Source organism: Pleurodeles waltl, chromosome 2_2, assembly GCF_031143425.1.
Source record: "Pleurodeles waltl isolate 20211129_DDA chromosome 2_2, aPleWal1.hap1.20221129, whole genome shotgun sequence".
Taxonomy (NCBI): Eukaryota; Metazoa; Chordata; class Amphibia; order Caudata; family Salamandridae; genus Pleurodeles; species Pleurodeles waltl.
In genome coordinates, this window is record NC_090439.1 from 1,103,401,072 (window position 1) to 1,103,421,087 (window position 20,016).

The 20,016-nt window shown below is 46.7% G+C and overlaps 1 protein-coding gene across 6 annotated transcripts in view; it reads left to right on the forward strand.

Annotated features, from left to right (window-relative positions):
- The window catches only part of EEF1D (eukaryotic translation elongation factor 1 delta), an 88,836-nt gene that overhangs the window by 26,150 nt on the left and 42,670 nt on the right, over nt 1-20,016 (forward strand). For 2 of the 6 annotated variants that reach the window (XM_069220883.1, XM_069220885.1), the window contains exon 3: nt 9,879-9,950. The exons of 2 other annotated variants lie outside the window; for them this stretch is intronic. In XM_069220883.1, the coding sequence (XP_069076984.1) occupies nt 9,879-9,950 (72 nt within the window). The remainder of the gene's footprint in view (nt 1-9,878; nt 9,951-20,016) is intronic. 2 more of the 6 variants (XM_069220884.1, XM_069220887.1) reach the window with 1 other exon arrangement.

The window sequence follows — 20,016 nt, forward strand, 5'->3', positions numbered from 1 at the left end:
GCTGGTAGCAGACCTTAAATAGGAGTGCATACCATTGTACATCCTGTGCGGAAGGGCGTATGCATGTCTGGTGGAACCGAGAGCTAGTGAAGGAATCCTTTCTTCTACCGCTGTTGCAGCCACCTGTCAAGTTGGTTTATGCATGTGATCTGTGCGTCAGCAAATGTAAATGCATTTACGGACAATTCTTTGTGAGCAGCATATATGCAAACTAAAATAATCCATTTGACACCCCCTTTGCACACACACATTTGCACACCGCCCCCTTGTAAGCACAGCTGAATCCATATGCTGTCAACATATCCGGGAAGTCAATTTAATTTGCAGCTGCAGGGTGACTGGTTAGTAGGTGACCCTTTTAATCCATAAAAGGCAACAGTACTGAACATATGTTCTACACAAATAGGGATAACATAGCAATATTGGTAAACGTGTTCCATGCTCCTTGGCTGAATGTTGATGAAGATGAATAGCCTTGTAACAAGGACATCAACGTTTATTTGGTTTTAATATGGCACGTTTATGGGCATTCCTTCATAGCTTTTTGAAATTGAACCATTCTTTGTAAAGGCTAGTGTTAGAGAAATGAAACTTGATGGCAGCCGCTTGGAGTTTTAGGGTCAGACTCGCAAAGAATTGCTTGTGGAGTGTAGGACTAAGCCAGGAATACTACAGTAGTAAGTCACAGGAAAAATCTTTGTGTACCTGCCCCTGGCACTTAAGCATACAGAATGGAAATGGAAAATTCTTGGGAAGAGTGGTGTGGGTCGCATGTAGGGGAGTGGTTGTTAATACCTAAATGGGGAAACCTAAAGTCCTGCAAGGCACAGTGGAGGCAAAACAGATGAAAAAGCACTAAAGAGGTTTGAGGTGAGAAATATTTAATTGAAATATGAAAGGTCTGTTCTGTATGCTAACAAGAAGGCAGAGGAAGACTGGATAGATTTGCTGAATTACTGGCATGTCATTGTTGAAAACTGACCCCTCCCCTCCCCTCCCTCCAAGAGACCCCTCACCAAACACATGCCCACTGCCCCTGCAATTTGTGTGTGTTGTTGTTGACAAAAAGGTAAGGTCAACAGGACATCACTCTCTGGGTGCCATGCCCACAAACCAGTGCCTGTGGCATAAGTAAGGCACCCCTCTAGCAGGCCTCACAGCCCTAAGGCAGGGTGCATAATACCACAGGTGAGGGCATAGCTGCATTAGCAATATGCCCCTACATTGTCTAAATACATTCTTAGGCATTGTAAGTGCAGTTTGGCCATATTGAGTACATGGGATGGGAGTTTTCATTACGAACTCAACAGCTCCATGATGGCTTCACTGAAGACTGGGCAGTTTGGTATAAACGTTCCCAGCACAATAAACCCACACCGATGCCAGTGTTGGATTTATTGTAAAATTCTTAGAGATGCCCCCTGTATTTCACCCAACCCTGTAGTGTAGGGCTTATCAGTTTGTGCCAGCCTGACACAAGTGTCTGACCCCTTGGGGTGAGAGTCTTCGTGCTCTCTGGGGTCAGGAAGAACGCCTGCCCTGGGCGGAGGTGCTTCACACCTCTCCTGCAGGAACTGCAACACTTGACAGTGAGCCTCAAAGGCTCCTGTCTCATGTTAAAAATGCCCCAGGGCACACCAGTTAGTGGAGATGTGAGTCCCCCCCCCCCCCCCCCAAATCCCCTGATCAGGCCCCACAGCAGGTCCGGTGGGAAAATTAGGAAAAACAAGGAGGAGTGACCACTTCAGCTGGGATCCCACCCCTAGGGTACCCAGAGCTGAAGTGACGTCTTCCTGGCAAAATCCTTCATCTTGCTTTGGAGGATGCCATCCAGTAGGGTTAGAAATGTGCCTCCCTCCCCAAAGGTAGTGGGCACAGGAAGGGTGTAGCCATGCTCCGTGCCAGTAGCCATTGGCTGCTACACTCTGACCCCTGTAACACCCCTAAATCTAGTATTTAGGGGCACCCCTGAACCTTTTCTTCAGATTCCTGGCGACCTGAAGGACTGAAGAGCCGAGCCCAGCAGTGAAGACTCCGGATAACAACTGACTTGGCCCCAGCCCGACTGGCCTGTCTGCAGCTTCAAGACTCCTGCTACAAGAAGGCGATGCATCCTGCAGGACCAGTTACCTATACAAACCCCCAAAATACTGCCTGCCCCTGTCCACAAGAAACATTCCAAAAGGACTCCAGAACCTATCCGGATCTACAAGTCCTGCCCAATCTGCACCCAAAGCCCACGGCCTGAGTCCTGGTGGCCCCAAGCAATTCAGACTTCTACTCCACCCTGGGTTGACCCCTCTTGATCAACACAAAAACGCCTTCAGCCTAAATCCAGAGGACCCCCTCTGACCGGATCAGATGAAGATTCCCAACGCCTAAAGGTACCTCTGCACTCGCAGCCTCCTGGGCTTGGGGAATCCGACCGGGCCAACAACGTCCAGCTGGCTCCTCTACTACTTGTCCAGCCTTTCGTTTTCCGCAACAGACTCCCTGGACCCAGCCTGCAGCGTCTTTGTGGACCTGCAGGGTTCCTACAGTGAAATGCATACAGTGCCCGACGCTTTATTTGCACCCTGCACCCAGCTGTGTGTGATTGGTGCTGACCTGTTGGCTCTCCCCTGGTGCTCATCTAACCCCCCCCAGGTCTGTGCCCCAAAGTCTCAGGTACTTACCTGTAACCTGTTTGTTTCAGAGTGCCACCAGCCTCCATAGGATTCTATTAAAAACACCAACTTTGACCTCTGCACCTGGCCGACCCTCTGTTGCTGGTGGTGCCTTTTTGGGGTCATCTTGAACCTTGACCTATGGACATCCTAACGCTGAAGACTGGGATCGTAAGGTGAATACTTACCTGTAAACTGTGTTAACACTTTTCCTCCCCTAGGACCTGCTTTGCTCCCTATGAGAAATTGTACTGTCTACTATTGAAATTGTAAAGTGTTGTAAACTGTTTTATCTGCAAAACGTACGCAAAGTACATTTGATATATATGATTGATCCAAAGTATATTTTTGCTATGTTAAAACATTGGCCTTGAGTTAGTCATTGAGTGTGTGCCTCATTTCTTGAATCTGTGTGTAGAACAAATGCTTGGCACTACCCTCTGATAAGCCTAACTGCTTCACCACACTACCATAAAAGGGAGCACTAGTATTATCTACCATGCATAATATGAAACCCTGAACCTCGCCATCAACGCAATGATGCCATCTTTATACTAGTACAAGCATCCTGACATTGGTTGTTGCCATTTAAAACTGTTTATCACAGTCAAAAATATGGTTTGTCGCTTACAGTGCGAGAAAACTTGGTCTTTTGTTGGTGCTAATTCTTTTTGTTTGACTAATAAACATTTTGCAGTGTTGGTGATGTAACGTTTGTCACATTGGGTAATTGTAAGTGGTTTTGAAAACCTGGGCCACTTTCGCATGATGTAAATAAGCTACATTTTCAACCACTCCCATAGGCACAGTGGTGTAGGCCACATTTCTGATCATTTCCTGTGAAAATAGAGATTACTAGCCATAAAAAAACCTCCAGATTGAATAAAATGATCAACCTTGTTCACAAACAGGGTGGCATTGCAACATAAAGTAACAGATAATAAATATGTACTTATAATGTATGTAGTTATATCCACATCATCCAATCCGGGTGGACTAATCCTCATTGTACTTAACAGAATTGAAAATTCTTATAGTGCAAGCTAGAACGTTTTTTATTCTGTCATGATTAGAAGCTCAGATTATGCTTGTTTAAAGCTGTGCTACCACCACAGAGGCTACATCCACAATAGGTTTATAGTAAAAAGCCTTAAAAGTGGATTCGGACAACCAGTCTGCAGCTTTCAAAATATCTTCGAGGTGCGAACACAAGGAGGAGGATATGGAGGCCATTGCTCCTCTGACTGGAGTGTGCACCAAAAATGGAAACGTCAATACCTCTTTCAGCTAGCAACCAATACATCCATCCGGCTAGTGTAGCAGCCGCTACTGAACTGTAAGGTTTCTGCAAAGAGATTAATCCCCCCCCCTCCCCTTCCCGGGTCATTCTGAAACTCGCTGGTCGCTGCCTCTGAAGCTTTTAGGCAATGCACCACACACAGCTTTGTATTAGTTAGAAACGCTGATAAGAACACTGTCTTAGTATTACATTTTCTCCTTCTCAAAATGGTAAAGGACACCCTGTTACGGTAGAAGACCCTGCTAGATGGCTCCAGTGCCCACACATTGGAAACTCTTACAGGAGACCAGACAAAGTAACATGGTTAATTTGGCTGGCAGCTGTTCACAGGAAAGGATTTTATTCTCCAGCCAACTGTTAAGAAAATTGTGGACAGTGTTAACATCCCAAAACGAAGAGTATTTGGGCAGAGGGGGTTTGCACATGTGAATACCCCTCACAAGTTTGCATACTATAGGATGTTCGCCAACAGGTTTTCCTTCTAATGGCTAATGAAGAGCAGATAGTGCAGATCGGTAATTAATGGATCTATCTGCTGAACCTGAGCCTGCAAGAGAAGCAAGGAAATTAATCGCCAGACTGATATCTACCCCATTGGGATTTGAATCCCGTTCATTACACCAATGCACTCATCATCTCTAAGCTAACACATAACGTTTGTGGGTACCCGCAGCCCAGGCCTGAATGATTTAGGCAGAAGCTTGTTGTGAAATGCCTGGCATTTGCCATGTATTGCAGTAACCCTCAATGCTATTAGTTTGAGCTGTTCTGGAAGGATTAGCGAGTGAGGCAATCCTACTGGGTCCAACAGCAGGCTCCTTCAAGGCGGGATCAGGAGAGTAATGTCGTAAGACAACTCTAGAGCCAAGGGGAACCAAGGATGAGCCCTCCAGAGCGGGATCACTAGGACAAACTCCACTTTCTGTCGCCAGACTTGCGACGACTCTGGGGATCATGCTGAAAGGTGGAAAGGCATAACCCAGATGCAGGGACCAGTCCTGCAAAAAAGCATCTCTCGCTGTTGCCTCTGGGTCTGAATGGCAACTGAAAAACTAAGGGATCCGCCAGTTGAGTCGAGAGGTGAAAAGATCTATTGAGCAAGGGTCCCATTTGCGATTAAGGCTGAAGAATACTTTCGGATGCAGCTTCCAATTGATGTAATCGCGGAGGTATCTGGAGTTCCAGTCTGCCACTGAATTGATCTCCCCGGGGAAATATGCCGCTAAGACTGAAATGTGATTCTGAAGACCGAAGTGCCCAAAATACTTGCCAGTTTCGGCCAGCATCTGGGATTTCATTCCTCCCAACTTGTTGATGTACTGGACCGCTGAGATGTGCATCCTTAACAATATGCAACAGTCTGTTTGTTCTGGGGGTAGCCTCTTGATCACAAAAGAACTCCAGACAATTGATGTGTAGCTCAGACTTTGACCACTGACACACTTCTTCCCAGCCCCTCACCCTCAACCCCCCAAACTTGTGGTGAGGGACCCACATCTGGCTCCCCAGCCCCACCTGCTGGCGGACAACCACTGCCACCCTTCCTCCCAACCCCTTACTCCCTCTGCCCCCAAACCTGTAGTGATGTACCCACATTTGGCTCCCCAGCCCCACCTGCTGGCATCCCATTCCAGGATGATGTCTGGGGAGCTGCCAAAGATCGCTTTGTTATTCCAGGCATCCATGTGTAGATCCACCATGCCATCTCTCTCTTGGCCTCCTCTGAGAGGTGAACCTGGTCTGAGTATGAAAGACCTTTCTGTAGATGCTGGATTTTTAGTCTTTGCAAAACCCTGTACTAGAGAAGATCTGGGAAAATGGCCTGGAATTAGCTGAGACAAGACTGGGTCGATCTGGAAACCCAAAAACTACCATCTGCTGAGAGGTATGTCAGACATAACTTTGGTTGATTTATGACAAAACCCAGATCCTGCAAGGTTTGGGTCATCCAAGACTGGTGAATTGTCATTGTCTGCGGATCCTGTGCTAAAAGGATCAGGTCTTCAAAGTAAATGATTAGTCTTATCTCTCTGGCCCGCAGGATTTCCATTATGGGCCTCATCATCTTGGTAAAACACCACAGAGCTGATGATGGACCAAAGGGGAGAACCTTGGATTTGAAACAACCCATCCAGAAGAATTGGAGGAATTGTATATACAGTGGAAAAATGGGGATCATCAAGTACGCATCCTTCAGGTCCAGCCGGACCATCCAGTCTCCTTCCTGAAGAATGTCTCTGAGGAGGTGGCTACCCTCCATCTTGAATTGTCTGTATGTGATTCAGTTATTGAAATCTTTTAGGTTCAAGACTAGGTGAGAGCCACCCCCTTTCTTGTCGGCCAAGAATATGGTGTTTATAAAAGCCTTTGGCTGGGGAGGAGAAGGGCAAATTGCTTCTTTTTGAAAGAGCGCCTGAATTTCTGTTGATACGAGCTTTTGCTCTTGAAGGGAAAATATTACCTCTGAGGGAGGACTTGGGTAGGGAGTGGGACAGAACTCTAGTTTGTATCCCTGAGTGTATTTGATTCCCCATACGGTCTTGAGTCGAAGTTTGCCAGTTGTGAAGAAATAAACGAGTCCTGTCCCCCCAAAGTTCCTTGGGACAAAGGGATAATTCTCACCTGTGTATCCGGGATCTTGGGACGTCCCTTGATTTTTGTAGTATCCTCTGCGGAATGAGGTCTCTTTTAGGGCCTTGGGAATAAGTTAGGCCTGACTAATGGCCCCTGTATCGTCCGGCCCTGCCAAAAACGGTACTGCGGAAGGCTTTTTTTAATGAGTTGAGCCTTGTCTAGCACATTATATGTTGCTGCAAACTTGGTTAAGTCTTAAACAAAAAGACCCCCAAACAGAAGACCTTGTACTACTGTTCCTGCCTCCAAAGAGGCTAGGTTGTTTAGTTTTGGGTCTAAGCGCAGCATTATGGATCTTTGTCTCTCTGTGGAGATGGCTACGTTGGTGTTCTCTAGCTGACATGTTGCGTCCATCCCACCAAAAAATCGGGGTCTATGGGTTTGCCAGACTCCTTGGCCAGGAAGGCCATCGCCAGAATCTTTGCCAGGGGTCCGGGGATGTAAAGGAGTTTTTCCTTGCAGTTATGCCAGGCCCTTTCTGTACCTTTCTTGTGGTCTTTTGCCCATTTCTTCATAAACTTGACAATGGTGGGGTCTCTGTAACTTTGCCCACCAGTTTGGGGACATTCCGTGCGTAGTCTGGTGCAAACATCTTTGTCAAACGCTTGTCTGATATTGCTTTGGTCATACTCTGCAACTTCTGGAGGGTGAGTCCAATTGGACCCACGTGAGTGGTTGATTTCCGTAGGCTTCAATGTTATATCCTAGTAGCATCATTATACCCACTGAAGTGAGAATCGAAGTCAGACAGATGGGTGGGTTTAGGCGATTCATCAGGAATAGCATAGAGTGGTTGAGACACGCTATAACCATGCTCTTCACTGACCGTCTCAAAGTTTTTCAAACGCTTCACTTTGGGCCCATCTTTCAGCCTTGCCTTTACCAGGCTCAGTAAGTTGTGTATGAGAGACCTCCACAACATTGAGGGGATGTAACCACCCTTTGTCAGGCGAAGCCCTGAACATGCTGGGTGAATGGCCCCAGGGCCTTAACTAGAGCTTTGTTTACCAACAATTGCACAATATTATCTAGTGCTTCGACCAGGTTCTCCTGTAGTTAGACTTGTTCATTCTCTCCATAGGATTCCAAGCCATCCTCTTATTGATCATATTGGGCCATCATTCACTGGGGCTGCAAAGAGCCAGTTATAAAGCAGTTAAGGCAGTAGTGGTTACTACTAAATGTGGGTGGGTGGGGGTGTGTGCGTGGAATGTTCAGCACTTCTAAGCAGAGCTTTAGATTGTAATTTTACAACCCTGGGCGCAGAGGGAGCAAAGGGCAAAGGTGCTTGAGCACTAGGTCACTAATGCGTGGCAACTGAGGTTCCGTATATACCAGCTGAAAGAGCGCCGCTAGGCGGTTATAATCAGGTTGGCTGCCGCATTCATGAGAAGCACTGCAGCCTCGCACATGCACACGTGTGCCCAGTCCCAAGGCGCTAGAAAGCAACTACGGCCGTCGGGTTTGAAGATCGTGCCTCGCTCCTGCTGCACAGCTTGCACCCACAGAGAGGGTACTGCCAGCGGGAGGCAAGACCCGCTCCCAGCACTGCCCACTTTGTCCCCAGGGGAAGGTAACAATCAGTGGAGCGGCGCACTGACTGAAGCAGTAGCTCACTCGCTCCACGATGCAATCTCAACAAACCCCAGGATTAACCAAAACAACCACGTTCACAACAATCTAACTTCAACTCCCCGTGCGAGACCTTGTCTCTGCGGATAGCGTTCTCAGGTTGTTACTACTACCGCATGCATAAGAGATAAAAAGGTAATATCGCTTAACTGGTTGCAAAAGCAGCAAACAAAGAAGTTAAACTGAAAAAAATGACCTTTTCTAGAAGGGTGTTGATAGTGATTGGACCATGTTATCATCCTGCACTAGACGTCCAGAGTCATGCCATTTTTTACTTCATATTATTGTACTTGGCTGCTGTTATTTTATGCAATAAAGAGGAAGAAGCATAATCTGGGCCTCCGGTGCAGACATAGAACCTGATTTTCTCATGCATGGTACATTCCCTGACAGTGTACCAGTTCCAGAAATGTTTGTGTTCTAGAAAAGTTTGTAAACACTGCAAGCTTTACGGATATAAAATATAGGGATAAGTAGGGTTATTTTGTACCAGACTCGAGGAATATATATATATATAAAGTAGCTGAACCCCCGTCGCTCCCCCCCTGAATAAACGAGTGCCAGAAGTATGGCTTGTTCCAGACATTCTGTTTTCATACAGATTGCAAACACCTCACTACCTGTAACTCCCCAGTTGTTATCCTTTGCCAGTTAGTGCCTATTTTTTAAACTATTTAGGAAATAATCAATGTAGTCTTTTTTTTTTTTAGCGGGAATGGAATGGAATGTTACTGCTTCTGTTCGGAGTTTCTATGGCAGATGGTGTGTTTCTTCTTTGAATTGATGCTCTTTGACCCAATGTTTGTGGTTCTCATCCTACTGCAGCATATGTTTGCAGTACCTCTTAAACTCATGAAGCCATTAGTTTTTTTAAAACTTTTATTCCGCCTTTATCGTAATACTTTGAAGAGGGACTGAAAGATAACTATCCTAATTGCAGTCCTCTGGCACATCAGCCATTTGCATAAATAACTTTTTGCTCATCCTATAGAGTTGTTTGCTGTGCTTCTTAGGAAAGACTAGTTGAAAGGCTGCCCTGGAGAATAGATGCAGCTGATGGTGTTGGTTTGTCTGACGCCAGGCTCGTGTAATGCGTGATAGCATGGCTCTGCTGGGCAGCGGTGGATGGGGAACACTGGACTCCTTTGTCTTTGAAATATTATGTGTAGCATGTGCTCCAACTGTTAACATGGCTTGTTGTGAAGGCTTTTAGCAAAGGCTTCCTGCCTGTGAGACGCTAGCTGGAACCTAACCACCTGTGTGCTGTTTAATGTGGATCCCAAACCCTAGCTTACCTTTCTGAAGTACTGAGGGGGTGTGGTTAGTGGGTACTTCCTACAGAGGAAACTTTAGTCAAGCCCAGGACAGCTTGCAACGAGCAGCTCTCTTTAGGTTTGCCAGGGCTCCTGAGGCAGCCTGTCCAACTCCCATTAATGACCAATGGAATCTTCAATTCCAATCCAATAAATAGTTTGTTGACCATGTGAAGCTCAACTCGAATATACAATATCATATAATCCTCACATACAAAGCCATTTTTCTAACTAATAAGTTTAATTTCTCCTAATTGCCCTCAGCTGATCTAATTTGATATGTTTGACATTCTAACATGAGTTTTTGTGTGGTTCTTTCTGCACTGCCCGCAGCAGGATGGAGCGAGCACAATCCTCCGAGACATTGCCAGAGCCAGGGAGAATATCCAGAAATCGCTGGCCGGAGTGAGTACCTCCGCTCTCACCAGCTGACACTGTCACCAATCATAACTGTGCTCTGCTGCTCCCATTTTAATTAATCCTCATTGATTTAACAGCGTGTGTGTGTGTGTGTGTGTGTGTATATGTGTGTAGACAGGCCTGCTCCAGTGCTGTGTATCCACTCCATGCATGCGGCTATTGCTGTATTGGATAGCCCTGATCGTAACGCAGAGAAACCTACCGACTTGTTAAAACAGTTGAAGAATTTTTGTAGACTACGGAGCACTGCACTGCTAATGGCCCTGCGTCTTGTTTCTTTCCTTTCTGGATTTGTGCAAAGAAATAGCATTTGTTTAAACAGAAACTGCAATGTAGGGTTAATTGTACTTGTGCACATGAATTGTAGTTAGCTGTACACCTCTATAAAAAGTGTAATATGGCTACAAAGCAAAGAGGTGGGGGAGGCACTTGCAGTACTACAATTAAAAGACACAAGAAAGGGATTGTGTAGGGTCACAGTCCCCTCAGTGTGCTGGTCTCTGTAGGGAGACCTTGGGTGTGGCGGGAGTGGAGGTTGAAATGGAAGCAAGAGGTTTAGGTCGAAGTGGTCCAGCAGCAGGTGGAGATGCTGAGGTGTTTGGTGGCACCAGTTCTCTCCTATGAAATCACTTTGTAGGCAGTGAACTATCTGGCTCTCACCGTTTCTATAGGAACTGAGCCTTGCCATTATTGTGTATGGCCGTTAAATTACTCTTTGCTGCACTGTTAAGGTGTTGTAAAGAACTAGCACCTCCCGGAGCACCGCCATAGCCTCCCCATCCAACACCTCCATGCCGGTACTTCTTTTTGTTACACCTTACATATGGACCGGGCTTTCCTCCCTCCTGCTCTTAATTACGAAGGTTTGTGGTTAAATGCTTCTTGTCTTCATATTTGTCACCCAGCTAGGGTTTTGCTATGTTCCGCGTTAGGACATTTGAAGCGCAAATACAAGTGACGTGCCATGAAGCCACGTATAGAATGGAAGTAGGTATATGCTAACCATAAACACAAGCCCACTAGTGCAGAGCGAAATTCTTTACTGTAGCATGAGGAGCCTACTTCTTGGTCAAAAGCCTAAACCACCGCAATACCAAGTTTACCCACGTGAGGTGGTTTGTTGAATTCCTGGCAAAGTCAATAAAAAAATCTTTGTTAAAAAGTTTAACCCTCTTGTGCCTCTTCTAGGAAGGTCAGAGCAACAGACAAAGGGCCTGATTTAGAGACAACTTTCACAGGTATCCAGTCTGCTGAAATCTAAATCCCATTATTTTCTCCTGGATTTAGAATGGTACATCCGTCACTGTTGTTACAGAGTAACCCATCTGCCAATATCTAAATCGGGCCCAGAGTCTCCGAACACTCTCCCAGACGAAGCTATTAGGGAAATGTCTGCCTTCTTAGGTCATTATGCTAGTACCTTAAAATATGTCACTGGTAACATACAGGAAGTGGCTCATCCGTGTTCTCTCGTCCGTTAGCAGGGAGCGGGGCAGGTACAGGCTGAAGATACTCTTGGACTTTAGGCGTAGTTCACTGTTGGGTCCCAAGTCCTTATTGTGGTGTTCAGTTTATGCAATAAGTAACTGAGTGTTGAAGCGAAGTGCAGTCCTGTGAAAGGGAGGGGGGGTTCTCACCTTTTAGCTGATCCTCTGGTACTGCTTGAATGCTGTGTTTGAGTTAGTCCACTCATCAAAATAAAACCTCAGTTGTTCCCCCGAGTTTCTACTAACGGTTTCCAGAGGTACTTCCTGGAAGTAGGGCAACCGACTGAGCGGGGCCTCGCGGACTAGCAGGGTGAATTGAATTTCATCTTCAGCTTGCTCGGAAGGCAGTGCAGTAAGACAGGAACAGAAAGGATCTGTGAGATCCGTGGCAAGGATAAGGTAGGATAGGGTAGGTGGAGGGAGGAGCAGTGAGCATTGTTTTGGCTATGTGGCCCTCCAGTTTTTATTACAGTACTGGGTCAAGTAAAAGGCTGCTTCCACAAGGCCCCAAGTCCATTCATCTCACTGAGGGGGCTAGTTTTAAACTCTCCTTCTGGTTGTAGCGGAGTGGTTTTGGTTAATTATTCTGGTCCGTCTTGATCTCAAGTGCCAGCCTCCAGAAGCATGTATCCCACCTGTGTGCAGCTCTGGCACACTTGGCACATCTGAAATGACCATGCCAGATTATGATGGTTAAAGCATTATCTCAGAGCTCCGCTGTTACCATTGTAACACAGCACCCGTGAATGGATTTTTTTTTAAGTCTAACCATACAAGGTGATGACTCTTGAGTAGGTTAGATTTAAATTGCAATACTTTTGGGTGTTTTAGAGTAAAATGGTTTTGAGTTAAAACATTCTAGCTGGTGGTCAGTAGAACTGACCTTGCCTTTCATTGAAGAACTTTCTATGAGGCCTGAGTCGCTGTCCTTGCTTGGTGCATTGCTGTGTAGCTCTCCTGGTGGGAAGGTGATGTTGAACTAAGTGAACAGATGGCGCAGTGGTAGAGCTTTGAAGTACGTCCCAGGAACCTGCAGTGATGGTCCTGGCCACTGACTACTTTCAGCGAAGGGATTTCTGTTCTTTGGCAAGCCCCGGATTCTCATAGGAGTGGGTCTCTTGAGAGCCAAAAACATTTGTTTGCACATCTCTGCTTTGCATGCATCTGCTTTCTCCATATTTCCATAATCCATTCCCCGCTTTGCTTTTTAACCTAATCTTAAACCCTTTTTGTCTGTCTTCTGACATAATTACCTGCATTGGTTTTTGGCATGTAAAACCTGCAGCACCTGGTTGTCACCTGGTGGTGTGACAGATTGTATGCCTGGTGTTCTAGTATGACGTTAGAGTGGAGTGTGCTTGCATAACAAAATGTATTTATTATACCTTATAAGTTATTTTGCTACTTTCTTGTTCAAACTCTGGTTTTAATGTAACTAATTATTTTAGATCAAAATTAGGTTGTTGTCTGGACCTCATAATAGATAAATGTCTAGGGTTAAACAAGAACCCATCAGTCGGGCAGATATGGTCAACGTTACCTGACCGGTGGAGCTCAACACTATAACTGGAACAGCAATGCGCCCATGCACACAAGTCTTCGACACAAGACCAACTGATCACTCCGATTAAATACAAGGTTTGGTGCAGTGCAAGGTCTCAAAACCAGATCTTCATCCCACTGTCACTTCTGCCACTTCCCCTCCTCCACCTAGAGACACCTGCCCCTGCAGACAGCAGCCCACAGTCTCTTTATGGAACCAGAATAACTGTAGGTGGCATACTGCACCCTAATAATTACCCACTGTGACTTGGTATTAGTCATTTGAAGTAGCCACTGGGCGTCTTAGTCGCACTCATTTAAACACAATATGCTTGTGAATATGTATCCACCTGCCTCTGTTACAGGTAAGCTATTTTAGTGCTACAAGTTTTTTTTTTTTTTTTTTTTTTTTTTTTCCTCCCTTTTTCAGGAGTAGATTTGATAGGGAAAAAAAATGACCGTGCACAAGATGTAGCCAAAGCATAGCTAGCGCTGGTAGACATGTTTGAAGATAGACAACCCTTTCAGTGTTATACATAATTTTTTTCATGTAGCGAACAGTGTTGCTTCTTGGTGCTGCACTTTACACACAGTCGGAGACTGCAAAACAGTTGCCGCGCCATCAACATAAATGTTTTCAAAGTTCTTTGCACTTTATGGAGGCTCCCAATAAGAGGGCTTCATTCCACACCTTGGTTCTCTAAACGTTCCACCTCTGTGACTTTATTGCTTTTACACAACATACAAAAACAATAGTTGCTCTGTTCTGCCCAGTTTCTCAAGTGAAATGACTCGTATGATAATGCATTCACAGGTTCAGTTCTGGTCATTATCCCTCAAAACACGGTGGCGTGACAACATTTTGCTAATCCACCAGGCCATGGTAGTCCCCCCCCCCCCCCCCCCCCCCTCTTCCACAGCCTCTGGAGTTTTGTGGGGCAGCCTCTTCCTTCATATATAGTTTTTGTTTGCCACACCAGTCCATGCCCCTTATCTATGCCTCTATTGAGGGAGCTATAAGAGATATCCAATGTCTGGCTGTATCCCTTTTAGCCAGTAGAGTGCCCAGGCCAACCAGTGTTCTATCTGCCCGAGGCCCACTAATGTCTTACATAATGCCCAAGAGTGCAATTCGGGGTTGTAGTTCAATTGGGGACCCTACGACTGCAGAGTGAATCTTTAAATGTGGGGTTCGGTAGGATTGTTTGCAGGGCACTGCCATACTTTGCGTGGGGGAAAAAAACTCTATGGGATCCTATGACTTGTAACATTCCAGAGAATCACAGATGCCCTCCTGCCACATGCGCCGGGTGTCATATACGCCTGGTGCAAATATTTAAACTGCACCAGGCAGAGGGTTTGTGAAGTCCCTTTCCTTACCAGAAGTAAGATGCCTTATAAGTGTGCAGGGAAATGAAAGAAGGGCCTTTCCAACTTTGAAACTCCTAGGCCAATTTTTATTTTTCTTCAGTTGTGTGTGGTGGGTACTCCTGTGGCACATCACATAACTACCAGTTTCTTGGGGCACTATAAACAATTGTCTACTCGTGATTCTGTGCGAATCTCTTGCAATTAGAACTGCCTTGAAAGTATGTGAATGGTAATTCTGAATTGCAAATGTGTAAATCCCCAATTGATGTTTGGCAGCCCATCAAGATTGGACCATTTAAACATCTGTGAAAATGTTGAAGGTAGCTTGCCTAGAATGCCTACATATAGACAGTGATACTCGATTTTGGAGTCTGCCTTTCTCTTTTAATTTGAAGTATTAAATAAAAAAGCCTTTTTACTAGACTGCCTGGCCTGCCCTTTCCTATCTCATGTCAGATCCTATCATGGTCCTTAAATATTTACTTTCTTCGCAAGTGGGAGTGCTTCCCCTTTTGTAGTGGTCTATTGACCAGTGAGACTTTCCATCCTAAGACAAAAGTGGATTTCCCATTATTGCGATGAAGGCAGATAACGTTCATGCAGTCTTGGATGGTTTAAAGTTATTTACTGGGTCAAAGATCCTAGTTGTTATGCCCTTTTCCCATTAAAAGAAAGTTTCTGCATAGTACAGTAGCTCTTTTTACAACAATATTTTTTTTGTATTATTTCGTGGTCGGAAAAACATCAACCACATAACAGAAACAGTGATGGACGTGGACATAAGAGGTAACATCCTTAAACATTCCCAATAATATCAACCCCCACTTCACCTCTTGATGGGCACTCAAGCTTCATCACAAAAGGAAAATGGGCAATACCAATTGTGGTATTTCCTAATCGGTATATCTGTCTATGGCCGTATCCTGTGTCGCTGCAATTATGGGTTACGAAGGCATGTCAATTCCCCGAGTTTGCAGAGTAATTACTTGCTAGATGAGATCTGGAGGTCGCCATTGAGTATTCCTTAGGACACCAGTGCCACGATGAGTTTTTATTTCCCAGGCCCGAGCCCCCCCTTCTGGTGGAGGTTCAAGCAAAGTGTTGAAAAAGGGGTGAGCTGACAGCAAATGTGTTGCATTCTATAAAGTGGGACACGCTACGAGCTCTCCAACAGTCGCAGCAACTTTAGGTATCTAGGACATGTCAGCTCTCTGAATTTGTAGGATACTAGCTTAATAAAAGGGCTCCAGAGGTCGCTACAGGATTCTCCTTGAGACACCAATGTCAGGGAGAGTTTCTCCATTCCCAAGATATACCAGAGCCTATAGAGGCATTCTCGATGGGTGGGAAGCATGGTGGTACCCCAGTGTGCGAGAATGGTTTGTTGTGCTGCTCGCAGCACCAGGCCTATCTGTTGCCCCCTTTGCGTTTTGAGTGGGAATGACAGTGGGGTGGGGAGGCCAAGTATAATGTACAGCAGGAACCTTGGTAGCTGGGTGTTGAGGTGAGTATCTATATCCTGTAGGACCTGGGTCCAGAACTGAGAATTCCCAGGCCATTCCCACAGAATGTGAAGCAGTGTGCCTTGCACTCCACACAGTCTTCAACATTCATCCAATTGAGTGGAGTAGCATTGTCTAAGTTGTGGGGGTGTTTGATACCAGTACATAGTGATTTTAACTGCTGTTTCTGTGCCTTTCGGGTTGCTGCCTATGTGGTAGGGTCTACAGTAAATATCCCCCCCACTCTGTGGGTGTCATGCCTCCTGTTCCCAGTGACGTTGTCCTGAGGGTTGCTGGCTCAAGGGAGCTCGGACCAGGGTGGCGTACAAGTCGGACACCATTCCTTTATCTGTGAGCTTCCAAAGAAGCCATTGTTCGAAGGGTGTCCGCAGTCTCTGGGCCCCAGGTCGGAGGGCAGAGTGAGTGACCCAGTGGCCGATCTGGAAGTATCTGTGTCTCTTCTAATCTGGCAGCCCAACCTCTGCCTTTAGTGTTTTTTTTTTTTTTTTTTTTTTTTTTTTTTTTTTTTTTTTTTTTAGGATTGGACCTCGTCTGCATCATACAGATGACCGATGGACCTGCAACCGCTAGTCTGTCACTAACGGAATGACCAACAATTTTGCCCTGGCATAAAATCGGAGTTGTCTAGTATAGGGGCCAGGAGGGACGGGAATGTAGTCAGGCCCATCGCTAGGGCCACCCTGTCCCAGGCTCTGAGTGTGGGCTCCGTGACCAGGGATGAAGAAAGACCCCAGAGTATCTGTGGCTTTCTGAGGAAAGGCTTCTCGGATTCTGCACGTGACCACTCAACTAGATAGCAGAGCTTTGCCGCCTGATAATGTCTAGAGATTCAGAATGCGTAACCAGCCTTCCCTCATGGGTCTGGGACTCAGGGTCCGGGTCATCCAGGGACACTTATCCACCCAGATGAAGCAAGCCATCTTTCTGTAGCTTTTCCGTTGTACCGGGTGGGGGAGTAACAGGTAGGGAGTGGAATAAAAAAAGGATTTTCAGTAGCATGCGATGCGGCCTAGCCAAGAAAGGGAGTATCGGTGCCACTTATTAAGGTTACGCTTTACCTGTTGCATGGGAGCCCTATAGTTCACTTGTGCTGTGGTAGGCACTGCTGTGGCCAGTTGAATGCCCAAGTAGGGGATAGTGTCGTTAGTCCATTGAACAGGGGTGCAACCTGAGAGCAGTATCATAGTTTGCAGGGAGACCGATGTGTTCAGAGCCTGCAATTTCTGGACATTATTACGGAATTCAGCCGCTGCGCCAAATGCCTCCTCCAGGAAAGCAGGCAGAGCTGTGGCGGGGTTGTCGAGGGCCACTATAATGTAATCTGCGTACAGGCAGATGGTGTGGTCCTCCTCCCGATACCTGTATGGTCTCCAGCATGCTGGGCAAAGGGCTCCATGTAGAGCGTAAAAAGCAGTGGTGAGAACGGACACCCCTGGTGTGGGCCTCTTGCCTTTAAAAAAGAATGCTGATGTGTGCCCGTTAACACTGACGATTGCCCTTGGTTGACTAGAAGTGCTTAGGGTCCAATTTCGTATGTGTGGTCCTATGGTAAAGTGGGTGAGTGTCTCTATTAAGTATGGCCAGAGGACCTGGTCAAAGGCCTTTTCAGCGTCCACTGCCAGCAGCAAAATGTCCTTTCCGGATGTTTTAGCTTTGTCTATGATATGTAGTATCTTCTTGGTATAATGGAAGCATCCCTCATAGTCGGGGAAAGATCATGTGGGCCTTTTATAGAGTTAGACTCTGGTCAGGAGGGGTGCTAGCCGCTGGCAGAAAGTCTTCTAGATACTCGCTAGGTATCCATCTGGACCCGGTGACTTGTTTGGTTGTAAGCAGGCATTTGCTGAAAAAGCCTTCTCAACCTGAATGGGTTAGTCTAGCTTTGAGCACTCCTGGGCAAAGGAGTGATGTTGGCCAACCGCAGATAGCTATCTAAAGTGGCGGCGGTATGTTTTGGGTAGTATAGAGATCCCTTTAAGTGTCTTCGAACTTGGCTGCGATCTGTGAGTCAGTCTGGGGCAGGGAGTCGTCTGGCTGAGCCAGTGCGTCCACAGTCATTGCTTGGCGCTATGCGTGGAGTCTATTGACTAAAAAGTCGCCCGGGCTTGTTGCCCCCCAGAGAGAAAGAGTGTTTCAGCCGAAGTATGGAGTATTCTGCCGCTTCTAGGTCTATTTGTGCCAGTTATTTCCGGTAGGCTTCCAGTTGTCTCCATACCCTGGGTGGCCCTGTGTGGTGGTGAATGTGCTCTGGCTCTTTAACTTGTCTCTCTAGCTGTTCCCTCTTTTTCTGTAATAGTTTGTTGTCTGTGCAGAAATTGCCAGAAATTCAGCTCGGACTACTGCTTTTAGTGCGTCCCATATCACTACGGCCAAGATGTCGTTGGTCGCTAAATAGTTATCAATAACTCGCTCAATCTGTGAGACGACCACGGGCCGACGCAAGAGAGCCTCTGTCTCCAAACACAGTTAGCTCGACCCATCAGGAGGAATGAGAGGTCAATCACGACTGCCAAGTGATCAGATAATGAACGGGGTTCCATTTCAACAGCCGTGGTCATATGTTGTAGTGCTCTCGTCCCCAGGAAGTGGTCCAGCCTACCATATTTTTTATGTGCATGGGAATACAAAGTAAAGTCCTGGGAGTTGGAATGGATCAGCCTCAACAAATCATGAAGTCCCATTTCCTGTAGCCTATCAGCCAACCCTTCCCCCCCCCCCCCCCCTCACCCCCACCCACCACTTCTTACCCCTTGAGATCTCCCGACATCCCAAGACGCTGGACAGAGCGATCCATGCTATTGTTGAACACCAGATTAAGTCCTCCCCCAAGTAGAACCAGCTGATCTTTGGAGCACAACATGTCAGTGACTGAGTTACGAATGAAGGTTTCTTGGTTGATATTCGGGACACATATATTGAGGTCAGGGCCAGGCTTGCCCTCCCACCTGCACATGATATGCTAGGAGCCCTCCTTTAATCTCTGCTACTTTGTCTTCCGCCTTCCCTTTGAATGATTTTAAAAATAGAATTGCTACCCCCGCTGACTTACCCGCCTGACAAGAGTGCAATTGTTGTGGGAAGCCACAAGACTTCAGTCGGTACTAATCCTTAGCCTGAAGGTGGGTCTCCTGTAAGGGGCATGTGTCTGCTTTTGTTTGTTCTAGGTGTGAAAGGACAGTCTTGCGTTTTGGCTGGGCTATTCAAGACTTTTTCTGTTAAGTGAGTATGTACAGTCTAGTCATTTGGTGTAGATGTTGAATGGGTGCGTGGTGGTTGCCCCTGTCTGTGGTCCCCCTCCCCAGTGTTGCCCTCAGCTCTCTTCCTACTCTCCCCATTCTTCATAGCCAGGTTAGATACTCAATGTGTAGCCCAGCCTTTGTTGTTGAGTGTCCCTACCTTGTAACCCCTAAAGTAAACAAGAACTTTAAACATAACAATGTCCTACGGTGGGGGAGTTTTGGGTCCCTGCCCATCCACCTTCCAGTGGAGAAGTAGAATCTGCAGTTGTGTGCCGACGTGTTCCTCCTTTTCGTCACTTCACACCCCAACCTCCCCTCTACCGCCCGCAGAGCAGAACAATCGACAGTGTGCTGCCCCTTGCTTAAGTCAGCCTAGATCTCAGTGTCCAGGCACGGCCCAGGCCATCTGGGGTTCCAGCCAACTTGTCCAGCACCACCCGCTGTTCTGTGCCATGATGTCTGGTCCCGGATGGAGGTCCCCGGAGGGTGCCTGTGCCATCTGTCTCTTCGTTGATCTGTGAGAGGGTGAGCCCGACTTGCTTCCCGAGCCTGCATCCTTGCCTATGCCCAGAAGTTTGCATGCTGCCGAGAGGGATCTGATCTGGTGTAGTGGGTCCTCCCATTTCAAAATAATACCGAACGAATGTCCCCATGAGTAGCACACTCTCCTTCCCCGGAGGCAGGATGTTACTGGGCGGAAGTCCTTTTCTGCAGTTTGATGGCAGAGAGATCCTAGTATGGTGCCGGTGTGTGGTCCCTGAAAGTCAAAGGATGGAGCTCCCTTGCCTTCCATATAATCCTCTCCTTTATGGGGAATTTGTGGACGCAGACCAGGATATCTGCTGGGCAAAAGGATGAGGCCTGAGGGAGACCCATCCTGTGTGCTCTG